The sequence below is a fragment of the Vombatus ursinus genome, unplaced genomic scaffold (genome assembly GCF_900497805.2).
Source record: "Vombatus ursinus unplaced genomic scaffold, bare-nosed wombat genome assembly UNPS02007612.1, whole genome shotgun sequence".
Taxonomy (NCBI): domain Eukaryota; kingdom Metazoa; phylum Chordata; class Mammalia; order Diprotodontia; family Vombatidae; genus Vombatus; species Vombatus ursinus.
Genome location: NW_020947390.1, coordinates 4,012,250 through 4,030,152, shown reverse-complemented (window position 1 = coordinate 4,030,152; position 17,903 = coordinate 4,012,250). Strand labels below are relative to the sequence as shown.

The 17,903-nt window shown below is 39.7% G+C and overlaps 1 protein-coding gene across 3 annotated transcripts in view; it reads right to left on the bottom strand.

The window, feature by feature from the left end:
- Positions 1 to 11,155, bottom strand: part of LOC114033884 (baculoviral IAP repeat-containing protein 2-like) — a 41,243-nt gene extending 30,088 nt beyond the window's left edge. For 2 of the 3 annotated variants that reach the window (XM_027849510.1, XM_027849511.1), the window contains exons 1-4: positions 11,003 to 11,155; positions 10,752 to 10,815; positions 10,291 to 10,512; positions 2 to 2,191 (exon numbers count right to left, since the gene is read on the bottom strand). In XM_027849510.1, the coding sequence (XP_027705311.1) occupies positions 2 to 845 (844 nt within the window). In that variant the 5' untranslated portion in view covers positions 846 to 2,191; positions 10,291 to 10,512; positions 10,752 to 10,815; positions 11,003 to 11,155. The remainder of the gene's footprint in view (position 1; positions 2,192 to 10,290; positions 10,513 to 10,751; positions 10,816 to 11,002) is intronic. The other variant, XM_027849512.1, reaches the window with a different exon arrangement.
- Between the last annotated feature and the right edge of the window lie 6,748 nt (positions 11,156 to 17,903).

Sequence of the window (17,903 nt, the reverse complement as noted above, 5' to 3'; positions counted from 1 at the left end):
CCCACATAATAAAAGCCAGCACTTGCAAGCTGCTCTGGATGAACTGGAATTTGAGGTGGCCATGTCACAAAGGTTTTCGCACGGGCTGCATGTGTTTGCATGCTCAAATTAGAGACACTGAACCTTGATGTTTCTTGGATTTGATTTTCCAGGAAAGGGCAGTTAGGAAAATGTCTCCGATGTTCTGACATGGCATCATCTTTTGGTTCCCAATTACTCAGTTTCCCACCACACGCAAAGCAAGCTACCATGTCTCCAGGTCCTATGTAATAAAAACCAGCTCTTGCCAGATCTAATGGTGACAGAAATGTCAATGGCCATGTCTGATAAGTAAGAATTCTGGCATCTTCAGTACTCATTGAATAACTGTAGGGGCTGCTGTTCAAAGGGGACAAGTCCTCAGCTGCTCTGGAATTCACGGGCTCCAACGGAAAACTGCAATAAGAACCACTGAAATATCCACTCTGTCCTGAACTGGAAGATAATGAACGAGTGGCATTATTCATAGAAGAAGAAAATGTAGACTGAGAAGATCCCAGATTAACTGCAATCAAATTCTGAATAAAGGCACAGCTAGGATATAGCTGTTTATGTTTGTCAATAGCATTGTCTCCCTGTTTCCAATTATCCAGCATTAAGCCACAACAGAAACATTTAACTCTGTCATTCACACCAGTGTAATAAAATCCAGCCCGAGCAAGACTTCTTTCTGAGATTGGAACATTGACTGGGAAAGCAGAATATGTAGACATTCTGTAGAGTTCACATGACAAATCGTATTTCATTTCATGTGCGTCACTATTCATCAAACGTGATAACAGCACACCGTCCTCTACTGCGTTCATAATTGAGTATTTAGGGAATAAAATGGGACAAGTCTTTCTCTGGGAGGTAGTTTTGTGCGTGGGTTTGTAATATTACTTATACATTTAGCTAAAAACATACAAGTGTACTTTTTCATCTTACACTGAAACAGAGATCTGAGTAAATTATGTGCGTTATTGGATGTCCAGCATTAGAATTACATCAAGTGACCTCTGTAAGAAGTACAGTAATTCTCCCTGGTCACTTCAAAGGCGTCTACTACTGTATTTTGGATTTAATTAACTCTTTCAGGCTTACAGGGTGCTATTTTATCATCACGTCCCTCGTTTATTACAATGCTACTTCAATGGACTGAAAGTTGATGTATTTTTAAAGATGTGTACCTTAAATGCACATCTGTGTTCATATACATATGTATATTTCTATATTTCAAAAACCTTAAGTTGGAGAAAACTCAAATTACCTATCTTTGCTTTTTGCTTTTTGCTTTTGCTTTGATCATTAAAAAATATGTACTATACTAAAGAAAAAAAATAATTGCTTTAGATCCTAGTTAACACTTATTTTCCTAAAGCCATTTTACAAAGAATGAAAAATATCTTAAATACTTGAAATCAACTTTATAGTGTTAGAAATATTTTAAATTATATTGCTAAATTGAGGTGGTGCTTGAAAAGTTAATGGAATGCTTTACAATCTAATATTCTTTAACTTCACTTTCAAAGCCCAACACACACAAATTTGTACACTGAATATAGATATGATTTCATGTGACCAAATTTTGCTTTCCTTCTGTATCTTGTCACTTGCTAAACTGCACCCAAGTACTGATTCTTCTGTTTTGAAGTAAAATGTTGCTGATTCATTCAGTGTTTTTACAGTGTTTGTTACTCTTCTACTTCACTATAACTGGCACTCAAATTTTCTACAATTTAGAACCACTGGATGTTACACTTTGCCTACAAACTTCAAAAAGGTATTTAATTTCTATAACAGAAACTTTTCTTTACATTTAAAAAATTAAATTATAGCATGTTCATCTGGGGACCACATATATAGAGTGCTGCCATTTTTACCTAAGGATATACTAGGTCACAAACAGTTACAGAAAAACCTTACAGTTTTTTTCTATATGCTTAAAAATTGTTGCCCTATCAAGAAATTATTGTATAGATGTGTAATGCATCATTAACTCTGAAAAGGTACTTTTAAATCATCCTTCATTATTTAATCTATATTCAAGCACAAAACTACCTCCCAGGATTCAGACTATGTCCCTTTAAGAATTCTAGGTCTCCATACTGGAATTTATTGCTCTGAAGAAAATGAAAATGTCTACAAAACAGAGTCTTCTTTGATGTAAGATCTGAAAATAAAACATATGAAAAAGCTATTAGAAAATAGAGCATTTGTTGATATTAAATAGAACACAAAAAAAAACCCTGAAGCACAACAAATTCTAGAAATGATTTCTTAGAAGAAAAAGGAATTCAATTTCAACAATTTATTAGCAAAGTGTATTAATTGTTCACCATGGGAAATGGCTGGTACCTGTAGGTAAAAATAACAAGAAACTAAGGATATCATACTTCCAGAAAACATGGAAAACAGGAAAAATCCTTCCTACCTGACATCTCCTTTGCAGGCTTACCCACATAATGATACCTAACAGTGAGTATTCCTCAAGGTTTTTCTGTCCTTGGCCCTTTTCTTTTCTCCTCTATCTCGTAGCTTGCTAAACTCACTAGCTTGTACATATGGAGTTAACTGTCATCTGTCCGCAGATAGCTCCTATCTGGGGTAGGGAACTTGCTGCCTCAAAGTCACAGGTGGTCCTTTAGGCCCTTAAGTGCGGCCCTTTGATTGAATCCAAATTTAATAGAACAAATCCCAGAACAAATCCCCTTAATAAAAGGATCTGTTCCGTAAAACTTGGACTCAGTCAAAAGGCCACACCCAAGGACCTAGAGTGCCACATGTGTCCTTGAGGTTGTAGGTTCCCCACTCCTGTGCCTAGATCTATATATCCAGCTCCAATACCCCATGAGCTTAACTCAACATGATTTAAACTTAACTCATTCTCTTCCTCCAAAAACCTTTCTTCTTGTTTCCTTTCTTTTTCTTTTTCTTTTTTTTTTTTGGTGAGGCAATTGGGGTTAAGTGACTTGCCCAAGGTCACACGGCTAGTAAATGTCTGAGGCTAGATCTGAACTCAGATCTTCCTGATTTCAGAGATAGTGTTCTCTCTACTGTGCCACCTAGCTGCCCCCCAAAACCTTTCTTCTCTTCAAATCACCATTTCAGCATTATCCTCAATTCCTCATTCTCCCTCACTCTACCTATCCAATCAGTTCTACCTTCACAACATCTCTTTCATCAGACCCATCTTTCCACTTGTGCAGCCACCACATTGTTTCAGGCTCTCTTCATCTCTCACTAAGATCACTGCAACAGGTTTTCCTGTCTAAAATCTCTCAATTCTAGTGCATTCTACACTCTGCTACCTTACACACATATCTGACCATGTGACTCTTGAATTAATCAACTCCAACAATTTCCCATTGCCTCCAGAATATAAACTCCTTTGTTTAGATTTTAAAATCTTACATAATCTACCTTCAACCTGCATTTCTGGCCTTGTTGTACCTTACTTTTTCTCCTTCACTCTACAATTGAAACCAAATTAGCCTTTTCTCTATTTCTTATTCACTACATTCCAGAGTCTTTATGTACTCACTGTTTCCCATGCCTGGAATGTACCTCCTTATAGAGTCTCTTTAAGATGCAGTTCACATACCCTGTGCATGAAGCATTTCCCCATTCCCCACAAATGCTAGTACCCTTCTTTCCATGGTACCTTATATCAAACTATTTTGGATGTTTGTCTGTGTCCTCATGAGTGAATGTCTGTATTTATTAACTTGTTATTTATGATATATGTATTATATATGAATTTGTTGTTTCTTCCATTAGAATGTGACTACTCATTGTGAGTAGAGTTCATTTCATTCTTTGTAGTTTCATCCCCAGCATCTAGCACACAATGTCTGGCACATAGGCATTTGACTGAATGACCTGTACAGGAGGTGCAGCTAGGGGAGTAATAGATAAGAGCACTGGACCTGAAATCAGGAAGACCTGAATTCAAATTCAAACTCAGAGATTTACTAGCTAAATTTACTACTAACCCTGGCCAAATCACTTAACCTCTGTCTACCTCAGTAGACAGAGGTCTACTGTAAAATGAGAATAATAGCACCTACCTCCAAAGGTGTTGTGAGGATTAAATGAGATATTCCTGACACAGAGTAGATGCTTAATAAGTGTTTGTTTCCTTTGTTCCTTCCTATCGGGTACAGAATTTTTCTGTTCCACAGGCTTACATAACCACACTATCTATCTGGTCAATCAATATTTATCAAACAAATTGTGTTCTATGTGCCAGATACTGTGCTAAGCACTAAGCATGCTTAGTTGAATGAAAGTTTAAAGATGAAGGCTTAAAAAAATGTATACTGGTCTCCCTCCTAGAAGACAGAGTAAAGGAATTAGAGGTATACCATATCCTTATTATTATCTGTGTGACCTTGGGCAAGTCACTTAACTTCTCTGGGGTCAATTCATCATCTGTAAAATGAGAAGATTGAACTAGATGACCTTCCAGCTCTTCCATCATCTCCCTACTCTCCAGGTTATCTATCATAGAGAAGTTTTCCTTTAAAACAGAATGCTTTTACATAAAAACAAAAATGAAAGGATTTGAAGAGGTAAAAGGGATTCTTGCCCACTTTTCGGGAGGTAGAAAAATAGGACACAGGCTAGGCTGGACAAGAAGACCGCTAAACACTCCCAGTAAAGATATTAGGCTTTTCCCATAAAAGGAGTTGGATCCTTTAAGAAAGAATCAGCTGCTTCTCTTACAAGGAACAATGATATGTATCCATAGTTGTAATCAAGACAGAGATTATCTGGAAGATGAGACAAGTAGTGGTGGTTAGTGACTAACTCCCCATCTGAAAGACCACAGAAAAATCTGCAATCTTCAATGAGCAAGTATTCAAGACCTGACAAAAAACTTTATAAGATAATGTTAATATTGATGACTACTATCTACTTAGGGTTGTGTAAAACAAATGAAAGAAGGATTGCATTGCTGAAAGCATTTTGTTAAATATTATGAATAGTCCTGGGCAAGAAACTGAAGACTTTTTGATATTTTCATCACTATTGTTTTAAGAAAGCACGGGCTTCAAATAGGACGTAAATGTAGGAGTAAACAGTATTGGGTTTCTCAACACCTTAAAATACAGAAATGAACTCTTGGCAAGGGACAACATGCAGATAAAATGTTGCTAAGAATGTATTTGCCTGGAGTCTTATAATTCAATAAAAAGGATTTTGAGCTTAAAGAGGAAAAAATACGATTATACATAAACATATACACATATGTATGTCTACCAAGTTTCTGAAGAGTTTCTACAACGTAAGACAACGAATACAGCTAGAGAAAGCCTGTTATTCAAAACAGCCTTCAATAAAACTTATGGCCTCAGCTGCCTTTACACAAACACACAAAGTATGAGTAACAAGTAAAGTGACCAAGCTAGTGTCAAGAGCCAACTCTAACCTAACATGAATCACTGAGATTTGGCAGGAAGTGCTCCATAACTGGAATATGGCAATCAAAGGGAATACCTTATTCAAAAGGCACAAGTGCAGTAGCACTACATATGCAGAAGACTCATGTATATTCTTGTGAAGAAATCCAGAAAAAAGAAGATGGGAAAAGAGCAAAGAGCACTTGGGTACAAAGGGATTAAGAGAAGTGATACTGTCGTTAGAGTTTACTAGGGACATATATCAAAGTAGAGAGAGAAAATATCACAAGTCAAGAGAATACAGTGATAGGAGATTTCAAATTTCTAAGTATTTGCAGAAGCTCTCTCTGCCCAAAACAGAACTTCAAAAAACTTCTTGGTTTGCCTTAATAATAATTTACTCCTTCAAAAGGCTGAAAGAAATGGCAAAGATTAACTTATTCTGGATCTGATTCTTACCAACATGGAGACTTCATTAAGGAAGATACTGTGTTCAAATGAAGGTTATAATCTTGTTCAATTCTGCCATCACACCATATCTGGAGTATTGCATTCAGTTCTGGATACCATAAGTTAAGAAAGACACTGATAAGCTGGAAAGAATCCAGAGGAAAGCAAACAGGATGGTGAAAAGCCTTGAAATTATGCCATGTGAAAACTGGTTAAAGGAACTGGGGGGTTTTCGCCTGGAGAAGAGGAAACTTGGGCAGTAGGGGCATAACTGTCTTCAAACACATAAAGGGCTATTACATAGAAAGGGTCTATTAGACTTTTTCTGTTTGGCCCCAAAGGGCAAAACTAGGAGCAAAGGAAGTTGCAGAGTAGAACTTCAGCTAGTAGTAAGGAAACATCTTCTAGCAATTAAATGGCTTTATGCTTTAAAAGTAGAATAGGTTACACACCTCAGGAGTTGGCTTTCACTGAAGGTCTTCATACAAAGGCTGATGACTGACTCTTGCCAGGTAGGGTATAGATCTCTATTGACTTCTCCGTAGCATCTTACATCACTGACCATCTTCTCCTAGATATTCTAACTCTTTCCTGGGTTTTCACAAAAATACTCTCTCTGTTTTCTTCCTCCCTATCAGTCTCCTTTGTTGGCTTACTATCCATATCATGTCCCTCAATTGTAGGTTTAACCCAAGGTTTTATCCTGGGGAACCCAACTACTCCCATGGATTTATTATAACTCTGCAGATTTCCATTATCAGCCTCAACTAATTTGTTTCTAGAGCTCCAATCTTACAGCAAAGTGTGTACTGGTCATTCCCAAATCAATGTTCTCTAAATTTAATATGTCTATGACAGGACTCATTTTCCTCCAAACCTACCCCTCTTCCAAAACCTTTCCTATTTCTGTTGTGGGCACCATCGTAAGTTTGTAAACTTGACATTATTCTTGATTGTTCCCACATATCTAATCTTACTGTTTCTTTGTGTACAACATCTTTCACATCCAATCTCTCTACTCACAGAATCAGAACCTTAGTTCAGGCCCTGTCACCTCTCCCCACAATTTGGAAAGCCTACTAATTATAATTAGTCTCCCTACCTCAAGTTTTTTTCTCACTACATTCTATCCTTCACATAGCTACCAGTGACTTTGCAAAAAAAACAGTTATGACCACATCACACCCCTATATAAAATTCCACTCGCTTCCTATTGCTTCTATGGTTAAAATATAAACTCCTCTGTTTAGTTTTCAAAGACCTTCACTTCATGGTACACAACCTATCTTTCCAAAGTCATTGGCCACTATCTCCCCCCCCACAACTCTTTGATCAGCCAAATTAGACTTCTGTCAGTTCCTCTGTGGATAATTACAGTGACAAAAACAAAACAAAATAGATTCTAATTTAGGAGGGAAAAGTCAAACAAAAGTTTTCATATCCAGGAAACAAACTATTCCTGAATGATGTCCCAAGTTCTTCTTCCTACTCAGCACTTTTGACTAACACTTTCACTATCTGTATCCAGATCTACCATTCATCTCTAAGAGCCACTTTGTAGGAAAGAGTGGCAACACCATCCACTCAGTCTCCCAGGCTTAAAACCTAGGTGTCATCCTTGATTTTTCACACTCTCTCTCATCACCTTATCCAAGCTGTTGCCAAGGCCTGTCAATTTCACCTTTGCAACATGTCTCAAATACATCCTTTTCTCTCCTCTAATATTCCCACTACCCTGGTGAAGGCTCTTATCCCGGTACACATAAACTACCGCAATAGTCTGCTGATTTGTCAGCCTGCCAAAATCTGTCCCTACTCCAATCCATCCAACATTCAGCTGCCAAAGTGATTTTTGTACCATGACTGTATCATTCATTACCTCTCGAATCAAATATAAAATTCTATTTGACATTCAAAGCCCTTGATAACCTAGCTCTACCCTACCTCTACTTTTCTAATCTTCATTAACCCAAACCCCCCCCCCAAATACTTTTTGATCTAGTGACACTGGCCTCCTTGCTGTTCCTCTTACAAGACACTCTATCTCTTGGTTCTAAGCATATTTTCTGGTTGTCTCCCATGCCTGGAATGCTCTTCCTCCTCATCTCTGCCTCCTGGCTTCTCTGGTTTTCTTCAAGTCCCAATTAAAATCCTACCAACTCTAAATGTATGAGCCTTTGAAAAGCATTACTAAATTCAAAGCTTTTTGTCATGTATTCCCTCAATCAATAAATATTAACTACTCTGTATATATCTGCATATATTAACTGCATAATTATGCTCTCTATATTATTATGTGTACTAGTTTCTCTCATTAGAATGGGAAAGCTCCTCACAGAGATTGTTACTTTCTTTGTACTTTATATCCTTAGCACCTTAGTACACAGTGCTGGGCCCATAATAGATGCTTAATTAGATGCTTACTATCAGTGACATTAAGATGCTTACTATCATTTGACATTAAGAAGGAATCTTCATGCCAAAAAGGCAAAGAACCACTAGCCAATCTTTCATATTGCTGCCCAAATTTTCCTAATGCACACATTTTGATTATGCTATCCTCCATTAAAAAACAAACTTCATAGGAGCAGCTAGGTGGCGCAGTGGATCAAGCATTGGCCCTGAAGTCAGGAGGACCTGAGTTCAAATGTAAGCTCAGACACATAGAACTTACTAGCTGTGTGACCCTGGGCAAGTCACTTCACCCCATTGCCGAGCCACAAAAAAAAAAAAAAAAAAAACTTAATTCTACAGAGTATCAACCTTATCTTGGCATTCAAGACTACCACATCAAGCTCCAACCTGTTTTCCCTCTTTATATATGCTGCTACAAACCAGCCAACATGAACTACTTCCTATCCTCTATCTGCATCCCGCCCTTACTCATTTCTGTGCATTTGCATGTGTAGTCTCAATGCCTAATATATATTTTCTCCAACTCCCCACCCCCCACAATGCCAAATCTATTTAAATTTCTCCTTTCTTTCAAGGCTCTATTCAGATACTACCTCCTTTTCAAATTTCTCACAGCACTTTACTTAGATTCTTCTTTATACTTATCAATCTCCCATGTATTTGTGCCTGTCTCTCCTCCCTCATTTAATTATAAGCTCCTCCAGAACTAGTGCAGTGTCTTGCATATTTATTAAGTACTTAATAAATAAGATTAGCTCACATTTATATATTACTTTAAGGTTCCCAGAGCACTGTCCCCACCAGGCAGGTACGCAGTGCGAGTATTATTGTCATTTCACAGATGAAGAAACAATTTTAGAGAAGCTAAGTGAGACTTGCTCAAAGTCACAGTATCAAAATCAGAATTCAAAAACAGGTCTCTAGCAACCAGGTCCAACATCCAAAGTGCCTGGCATGTAGTAAGTTTTTAAGCAATTTTTAAAATAATGCAAAACTACAACTCTAGTTTAAATTATTATACATGCAATCTCTCTTATCCTAACAGGTAGTGTGACAGTGACAAAAGTCCTTAATCTGGAATCACAACACCTAAGCTGGATCTCCTTTTGTGACAATGGACAAGTCACTTCACCCCTCTGGCCATCAATTTCCTCATGCCAATCAGTCAATATTTATTAAGCACCTACTATTTGCCAGACTCTGTTTTAAAAACTGACCAAAAGTCTGAAATTTTTAACCCGAGGTCCATGAACTTTCAAAATTTTCCTCACTGTATTATAATTGACTTCTTTTATCATACTATGTATTTTATTTTCTGCATTTAAAAATAACGATACGAGGTGTTCATAAACGTCACCAGATTGCCAAAGGGGTCCATCTCTCTCTCTCGCTTTCACACATACATACATACATACATACATACCCACTACAAGGAGATGATCTCTAAGGGTCCTTCCATCTCTAAAATCTTATGAACAGTATATGTTGCTACTAAAGATAAAGGGCAGGAAGGAACGGGTTATAAATAATATATATTCATTCTAGATCTCTGATCACCAAACGAAAACGCTGCAAACACTTGGAAAAAAGTAATCAAGTTGAATAAACATTTATCAAGCGCCTACGATGTGTGAAAGAAAAGCGGCGTAGCCTGGCATTCCCATCTATTAGCTGGGGACCGGGAAAAAAAATAAAAATGAAAAAACAGGCAGCTGGGAAATGCCCAGGAACCTCGCGGAACGGACAATTTCCCCTAGGGGCAGCCCCGACCAGCCCGCTCTCCAGGCCTTGGGCCCGCAGGAGGTCCGGCCTAGGGACCCCGCCCCTCCCCTTAGCGTCCCCTCCGACCCCCTGGGGCGCTTCTCCGGGCAGGGCCCCGCCCAGGGGCAGCGGCCGCCCCTCGGCCCCTGCCTTACCCCCGCGTTCCCTAGGGCCTGGATGCCCGCCTCCCCTCACACTCGGATCGCTGGGATCCAGGGAGAAAAAAAAGGGCCGTACTCACCGTAGCCCCCGGGGGGCGTGGCTGGCAAAGGGAAAAAGAGACGCAGGTCCGGCTCCTAGGCGGCCTCTCAGGGCCTCGGCCGATCTCTCCTGGAAAGCTGAGGCTGTGGGGGTCCAGGGCCAGGGGCAGTCGTTAGACCCGTACCCTTCTCACAGACAGGCGCCCCCGGCCCTCTCCCGGCGGAGGCTGACGTCGCGCTGACGTCATCACGCCCCCTCCTGCCTGGAGTAGAATGAGAAGCAGCTGCGCCAACCGCCACCCAGGGGGCGGAGGCGGGGGCGGAGGCGATGTGTGAGTGGACTGAGCTGCAGAGCCAGAAACTGGTGGGGATGAAATGCCAAGGGTTGGGGTGCGAAAGAAGCCGCCGGCAGTTGGCTTAAGCTGAGTCAAAGGCTAGGCAGGGAAAGTAAATAAAATCCACACTTTTTTGTTGTGAGTTTCCCACCACCACCCTCGATTACCTGGGATCACCTAAACAGCGCTTCGCTCCGCGTTTTTTTCACCAAAGCAAACCCCGGCCCGAGCCTTAAAGAGACCAAAAAAGGGACAAGTCGTTTTTAAACGATAACAAGAGCCGCCTTAGGGCAGGTGAGGGCCTGCGTCTTCTGATACCTGCGCATGCGCGGGGTGCCTAGAGCCGGCCTCCGCCCTTCTGAAAAGGCCTGAGCTTGAGTCTTTTTTCGGCTTATGTAACCTTAACGCCCGCACTTACTTCATTCGTCCAATTCCTAATTCATCTTCTTTTTGAGGACGAAAACAAGCCCTTCTTTTTAGGGGAACTTGCTGAAGGACGCAGACTTGATATGAGTTCCTGTTAGGCCTGGAGTAGTAACCAGTCAGCCCGGGGAATTCCAGGACCCTCAACCATTTCCTGTTTCCAATGTCTTGTTGGCCCGATAGTCACTTAACTTCCTGTAATAGAAAAGAAATGTCACATCCCCCTAGTGAGCAAAAACAAGAACCTCGACATCTATTGAGAATTGGTTCTGAGTTTCATTTGTCAGATGTAAATGACAAAAACACATAAGGCAGGGGAAAAAGTCATATAGAAAGAGAATAGAGGGTCACAGTGCAGGAAAGGAGGTCATCTAGAGAGACTGATGCTTTCATTTTATAGATGAGGAAACTGAGGCCAAGAAAGATGAAATTACTTCTCTGAAGTTCCAGAAGTGATGACTGTAAACCTAGGTTTTCTGACCCTGAATCATCTGTTCTTTCCCCTACACTCACTCATGGCTTCAACTATTACCACATCACTAGTTTTCCTGGATCCCTCTAAACCTGTCCGTTGGACTAATCTTAGGTATCCAACTGACACCTTAAATTGAAGTGCTAAAAGTGAATTAGTCGTGTGTTATATTTATTGCATACATGTCATCTCCTCTACAATACATCTGTAAGCCCCATAGTATTAGGACCTGTATCTTATTCTGCTTTGTATTTCCCTCAATCCCTAGCAACTCCTTTGCTATTAAAACCAAGTAATTATTTGCCGATGGATTGGCAGTTGCCAAAACGAGAAGCAGACCTACTCTTTGTAGAGCCATTATCAGATTAGCTTTTAACTGATGCCTTAGACAAGGGTGGAGAATCTTCAGCCTTGAGGCCACATGTGGACCCCTAGGCCCCCAAGTGCAATGCTTTCACTGAATCCAAACTTCACAGAATCTAGAGGGCCACATGTGGCCTCAAGACGGAAGGTTCCCCACCCCTGCTGGAAGAACCAGAATTAGCTGATTCGTTGACAAGAGACTGTTAAAAGCCACTACCCAAAGTTACCACTTTAGACCACCTTGAAGCTAAGCAGATCAGCTGAAGGGCAGCCCTAAAAGTTTATTTATTTTTCACTATGGAGCATTCTTCATAGTCAAAACAGCTGCTTTAACCAGACATTTCCACTACTCTGACCTTCTCCTTGGATTCATACTTTTTTAAGACCTCCACCCCCACCCCCCGCTTTCTGTGCTCTTTCTCTGCTGCAAATCCCATTATATTTCCTCATTGTAACTACTTCCTGTAGTTTATCTGCTACAGTTCTCCTGTTGCCATTCTGAAGAGGTTTTGGGGTACTGGGACCCTGAGAATGCCAAGGCAGAATTGCCTGGAATGAATTCACACATTCAAGCCTTCTCTTAATCAAGTGCCAAAGAGTTTATTGTAATGCTTTAGTAAAAGTGGAACCTGCCAGGGACTGAATATAGTGGTGGGGTTTATATGGTAGAGGGGCATGGGAAAGGAATGCCAGGGCTACTAATCTAAAGGTCCAGGTGTATTTGGAGCTATGAATGGGAAGGAGTAAGGAGTATGCTAGATATTGAGGGAGTTGTCAGAGGCAAGGACCTTGGGGATCTGGAGGGAGGAAGAGTCCTTGGGCCAGCCAGGGACAAAAATCATTGGACCAGGAGCCCCTCTGACTGTTCTGATAAGAGAATGTGTTCTGCCTGGAGAGACTTGTATGGACTAGTGCTGAGTGGGGTGAGTGGAACCAGGAGAACATTGTACACAATAACAGCCACATTGTACGATGACTAATATTGGTGGACTTGACCCTTCCCAGCAATACAAGGACTTAGGACATCTCCAAAGGCCTGGTGATGGAGGGTGCTATCCACATCCAAGGAAAGAATGCAGATTGAAGCATACTATTTGCTATTTTTTTCCCTCTTCTGTTGGGTTTTGTTTCCTCTTTCTGGTGGTTCCTCCTATTGTTTCTAGTTCTTACTTGCAACATCACTGATGTGAAGATGTGTTTGGTAGGAGTGTATATGTCTAGACTATATGGGATTGTGCGCTGTCTTGGGGGTGGTGGTGGGGAGGAGGGGGGAGAAGGATTTTAAACTCAAAAGCTTATGGAAGTCATTGTTGATAAATCAGGATAAATTAATAAAAAAATTAAAAATAAAAAAAAAGAGAGAGAATGTGTTCTGCAACAAGAGAAAACTTTCCCCCAGGATAGGGGCCTACCGAGAAATTGGGAGGCTTCCAGAGACATGAACTTAAGGCTGGGGCCTGAGCACCCCATCAATTACAGCTACCAAACAATTCCCTTAGAACTATCCCTATCCAGCTTACAGCAGGCTATTCGAAGACTGTGGGTATACTGCAGCCCTACTTTCTCAGATAATTGATTCAAGGTCTGAGGAGTTTCCTTTTTCTTTTGGAGAAAAGGCCCTGGCAAGGCCTTAGTATGCAATCTCTTTCTAATCTAATCCCCTTGAAACAGTAAGAATCACAGGGATGTCTGAAATGCAATGTTTTCTCCAAAGAGGTATCATTGGAACCAAACTGATTCTTGCAAAGGCCTACACGTTTACCCCAGCCCTACAGCTAGTATAACCCTTTGACTACCATAATAAGGATCAGAACACTAACTTTAGACAAAGTATATACATAGGTACAAGCATTTTTGTTGGGTGTTTTTTTTTTCCAGTTGTTCAGTCATATCCGACTCTTTGTGATCCCATGAGCCACAGCTTGGCAGCCCCTTCTATTCTCCACTGTCTCTCAGGGTCTATACAAGCTCAAGTTTGTTACTTCTGTTACACTATCTATCTCATCCTCTGTCATTCCCTTCTTTTGCCTTCAATCTTTCCCTACATCAGGGTCTTTTCTAATGAGTCCTGTCTTCTCATTATGTGGTCAAAGTATTTAAGCTCCAGCTTCAGTATTTGACTTTCCAGTGAATAATGTGAATTAATTTCTGAATAGCTCTGAATTTCTAATAGTTCTCGATTAATTAAAAAGTATTGATTGATTTGATCTCCTTGCTGACCAAGGAAATCTCAAAAGTCTTCTCCAGCACCACAATTCAAAAGCATTGATTCTGCTGTGCTCAGTTTTCTTTATAGTCTAACTCTCACAGCCGTACATTGCTACTGGGGAAAAAAAACATAACTTTGACAATGGGGGGGGGTGTGCAGCTAGGTGACCTAGTGAATAAAGCACTAGCCCTGGAGTCAGGAGGACCTCAGTTCGAATCTGGCCTCAGACACTTAACACTTACTAGCCGTGTGACCCTGGGCAAGCCACTTAACCCCATTGCCTAGCCCCGTGCCCCCCCCCCCCAAAAAATAGAAAATGACAATACAGACCTTTATCTGCAAGGTGATATCTCTGCTTTTTAGTATGCAAATACTATAAATGAAAAATTTTCCTCCAAATCTTTTTGGAAACAAAATAAATCCCAAATCTCAGAAGTTATCTAGTCTAACCTGAACAGAGTCCCCTCTAGAAATAAAAAGGGCTTTAAACTAAAAAAGCCAAGGGAAGAGAGAAACTTCCAGTATATCCACCAATATATGTCATAGAGAGTAGCTACATTGTAGGAAGAATAGCAGTAGAAATTCAGAAGAGACAAAAATCTGAGGGGAAAAAGCCAGCAATAAACATGTGACTACAGATGTTTATGCACAAATATACAAAATAGGGGCAGCTAGGTGGCGCAGTGGATAGAGCACCGTACCTGGATTCAGGAGGACCTGAGTTCAAATCCAGACTCAGACACATAACGCTTACTAGCTGTGTGACCCTGGGCAAGTTACTTAACCCCATCGCCTAGCCAAAAAATAAATAAATAAAAACAAATATACAAAATATAGGTAACAAGAAAGGTAAACCTGATCTTGTTTGCTAATCTGCTGGGTGAACCCCCTGTGGCAAACTTATGGAAAGGCATGGTGGAGTCATACAGGATGAGTAAGTATGGTCAAGAATTACACAAGATGGGGATAAGAACTCACTACTTGACAAAAACTGCTGGGAAAACTGGAAAAGAGTATGGCAGAAACTAGGCATAGACCAAAATCTTGCACCATATACCAAAATAAAGTCAAAATGGATTCACGATTTAGATATAAAGGCTGATACTATAAGCAAACTGGGAGAACAAGGAATAGTTTACCTCTCAGATTTATGGAGAACAGAAGAATTTATGACCAAACAAGAGATAGAGAACATTATGAAATGCAAAATGGAAAATTTTTATTACATTGAATTGAAAAGTTTTTGTACAAACAAAGCCAATGCAACCAAGATTAGGAGGGAAGCAGAAAACTGGGAATTTTTACAACCAGGGTCTCTGGTAAGGGCCTCATTTCTAAAATGTATAGAGAACTAAGTCAAATTGATAAGAATACAAGTCATTCCCTAATTGATAAATGGTCAAAGGATATGAACAGACAGTTCTCAGATGAAGAAATTAAAGCCTTCTATAGTCACATGAAAAAATGCTCTAAATCACTATTGATTAGAGAATTGCAAATCAAAACAACTCTGAGGTACCACATCATATCTATCAGATTGACCAACATGACAAAACAGAAAAATGATAAATGTTGGAGAAGATGTGGGAAAATTAGAATACTAATGAATGCATTGTTGGTGGAATTGTGAAATGATCTAACCATTTTGGAGGGCAATTTGGAACTATGCCCAAAGGGCTATAAAAATGTGCATATCCTTTGACCCAGCAATAGCACTTCTAGGGCTGTATCCCAAAAGAGATCATACAAATGGGAAAAGGACCCACATGTACAAAAATATTTATAGCAGCTCTTTCTGTGGTGGCCAAGAATTGGAAACTGAGGGAATTTCTTATCAATTGGGGAATGACTGAACAAGTTGTGGTATATGAATGTAATGGAATACTATTCTGCTATAAGAAATGATGAGCAAGTGTACTTCAGAAAAACTGGAAACACTTGTATGGACTGATGCTGAGTGAAGTGAGCAGAACCAGGAGAACATTGTACACAGTAACAGCCAGGCTGTACGATGACTAACTTTGATAGAGTTAGCTCTTCTCAGCAATACAAGGATCTGAGACATCTCCAAAAGTCTCGTAATGGAAAATGCTATCCACATGCAGAGAAAGAACAATGGAGTTTGAATGGAGATCGAAGCATACTATTTGCTCTTTTTTTCTTCTGTTTTGTTTTGTTTTCTCTTTCTTGTGGTTCCTTCTACTGATTCTAATTCTTCCTTACAACGTATGTGAAAATATGTTTAATAGGAATGTATATGTGTAGCCTATATCAAATTGTGTGCCGTTTTGGGGAAGAAGTTAGGGAGAGGGAGAAAAATTTAAAACTCAAAAGCTTATGGAAGTGATTGTTGAAAACTAAAAATAAACTAATTAATTTTAAAAAAAGAATTACACAAGATGGTAAAAGAAAAATCTACCTGAAATCATATTCATTTGAATATTTGAGTGTAGCATTTTAAAATTTCCGAAGTGCTTTATATGTTGTGTTGAGCCTCAAAACATGCCTATGAAGTAGGTACTGAAGATATTATTATCCCCATTTTACCAATCAGGAAATCAAGGCTCAAAGAAGCTTAGAAACTTATCGATGGCCATTAAAGAAATAAGTGGGATTTGAACCCAGATTTTCCCAACTCCAAATCTGACAAATACATTGTACTGAGTATGTCACTGTCTTGATGACAAATCTGCAATGAATTTTTATTGCCTAAGATAAAACACAAACTCCTCAGCTTGGCATTTAAAGCCTTCCAAAATCCTAACACTAATCCTCCGACTCTAATTCCAATGCTAACCTCAAATCCTAACCCAAAACTCTAACCCTAACCTAACATGTATTTAGAACAATGTATTTGTCAGATTATTTTGGCAACTGTTTGAAGGATGCGAGAGGAGAAATACTGAAAGAACGGAGACCAATTAAGAGGCTAACTGTTAAGAGGTAATGAGGGCCTGAATTAGGGTACTAGCTGCATATAGAGAAGGCTACAGTTGCAGAAGATTTGGGGATAGAAAGATTCAAAAAATGACTGGCAGTTGTGAACCTAAGTCACAGGAAAGATGGTGGTACCCTAACAGAAAGAGGAAAGTTTAAACAACTGACTCAAAGGAGAAGAGGCTAGGTGAAGACATAGAATGGTTTTGAGGTATGGAGTAGTCGGAAGAAGTACCTTTTTAATGGATAGATGACTTTGATTTTCTCAATAAAGTAGGGAAGGAGAAGCAGCATGGGCTCTTAAGGAGAAAAGTTCTTGGAATAGCTAATAAAGGAATGCAATGATAAATAGGGAAAAAGAAAAGGAAGTAATCCTTTTCTTAATTGGGCAGTAATGAGGGCCCAGTTAAAATTAGATAACATTAATTATTTTGGGGCCCAATTAGCATGCTTGCATGACTTCTCTCAGTAGTTTTCAGCAGAGAAGGTGGAAGGTGGGGATAACCCAGGATTGAGGTTTGTCAAGGTGTGAGCAGCAAAAGTGTAAAAAGGCAAGGTATTCAAGAACAGAGGGCAGATAAACCTCTCAACTACAGGGACAAGACTGAAATGAGACTGGAGGAAAGTTAATAAAATGCCTCTCCTTTCATCATTATACAAGTAGAGAACTATAAGAGTTGTGTATTATATATGCTAACAGACCCGATATGGATGTTAGTTATGCTGAATTTCTTTTTTTTTTTCTTTTACAATCTTTGTTCAAAGAATGGTTTCCTAGGTCACAAAAGAGGGAGGGTTATGAGATGCAAAAAAAGTGAAGCAGAGCAGAGGGTGAGAGAGCAAGAAAGTATAGAGGGATTGTAGACAGTCATGAGGGTGAGACTGAGGCAAAAGGAGAAATGGAAGTACAGGATC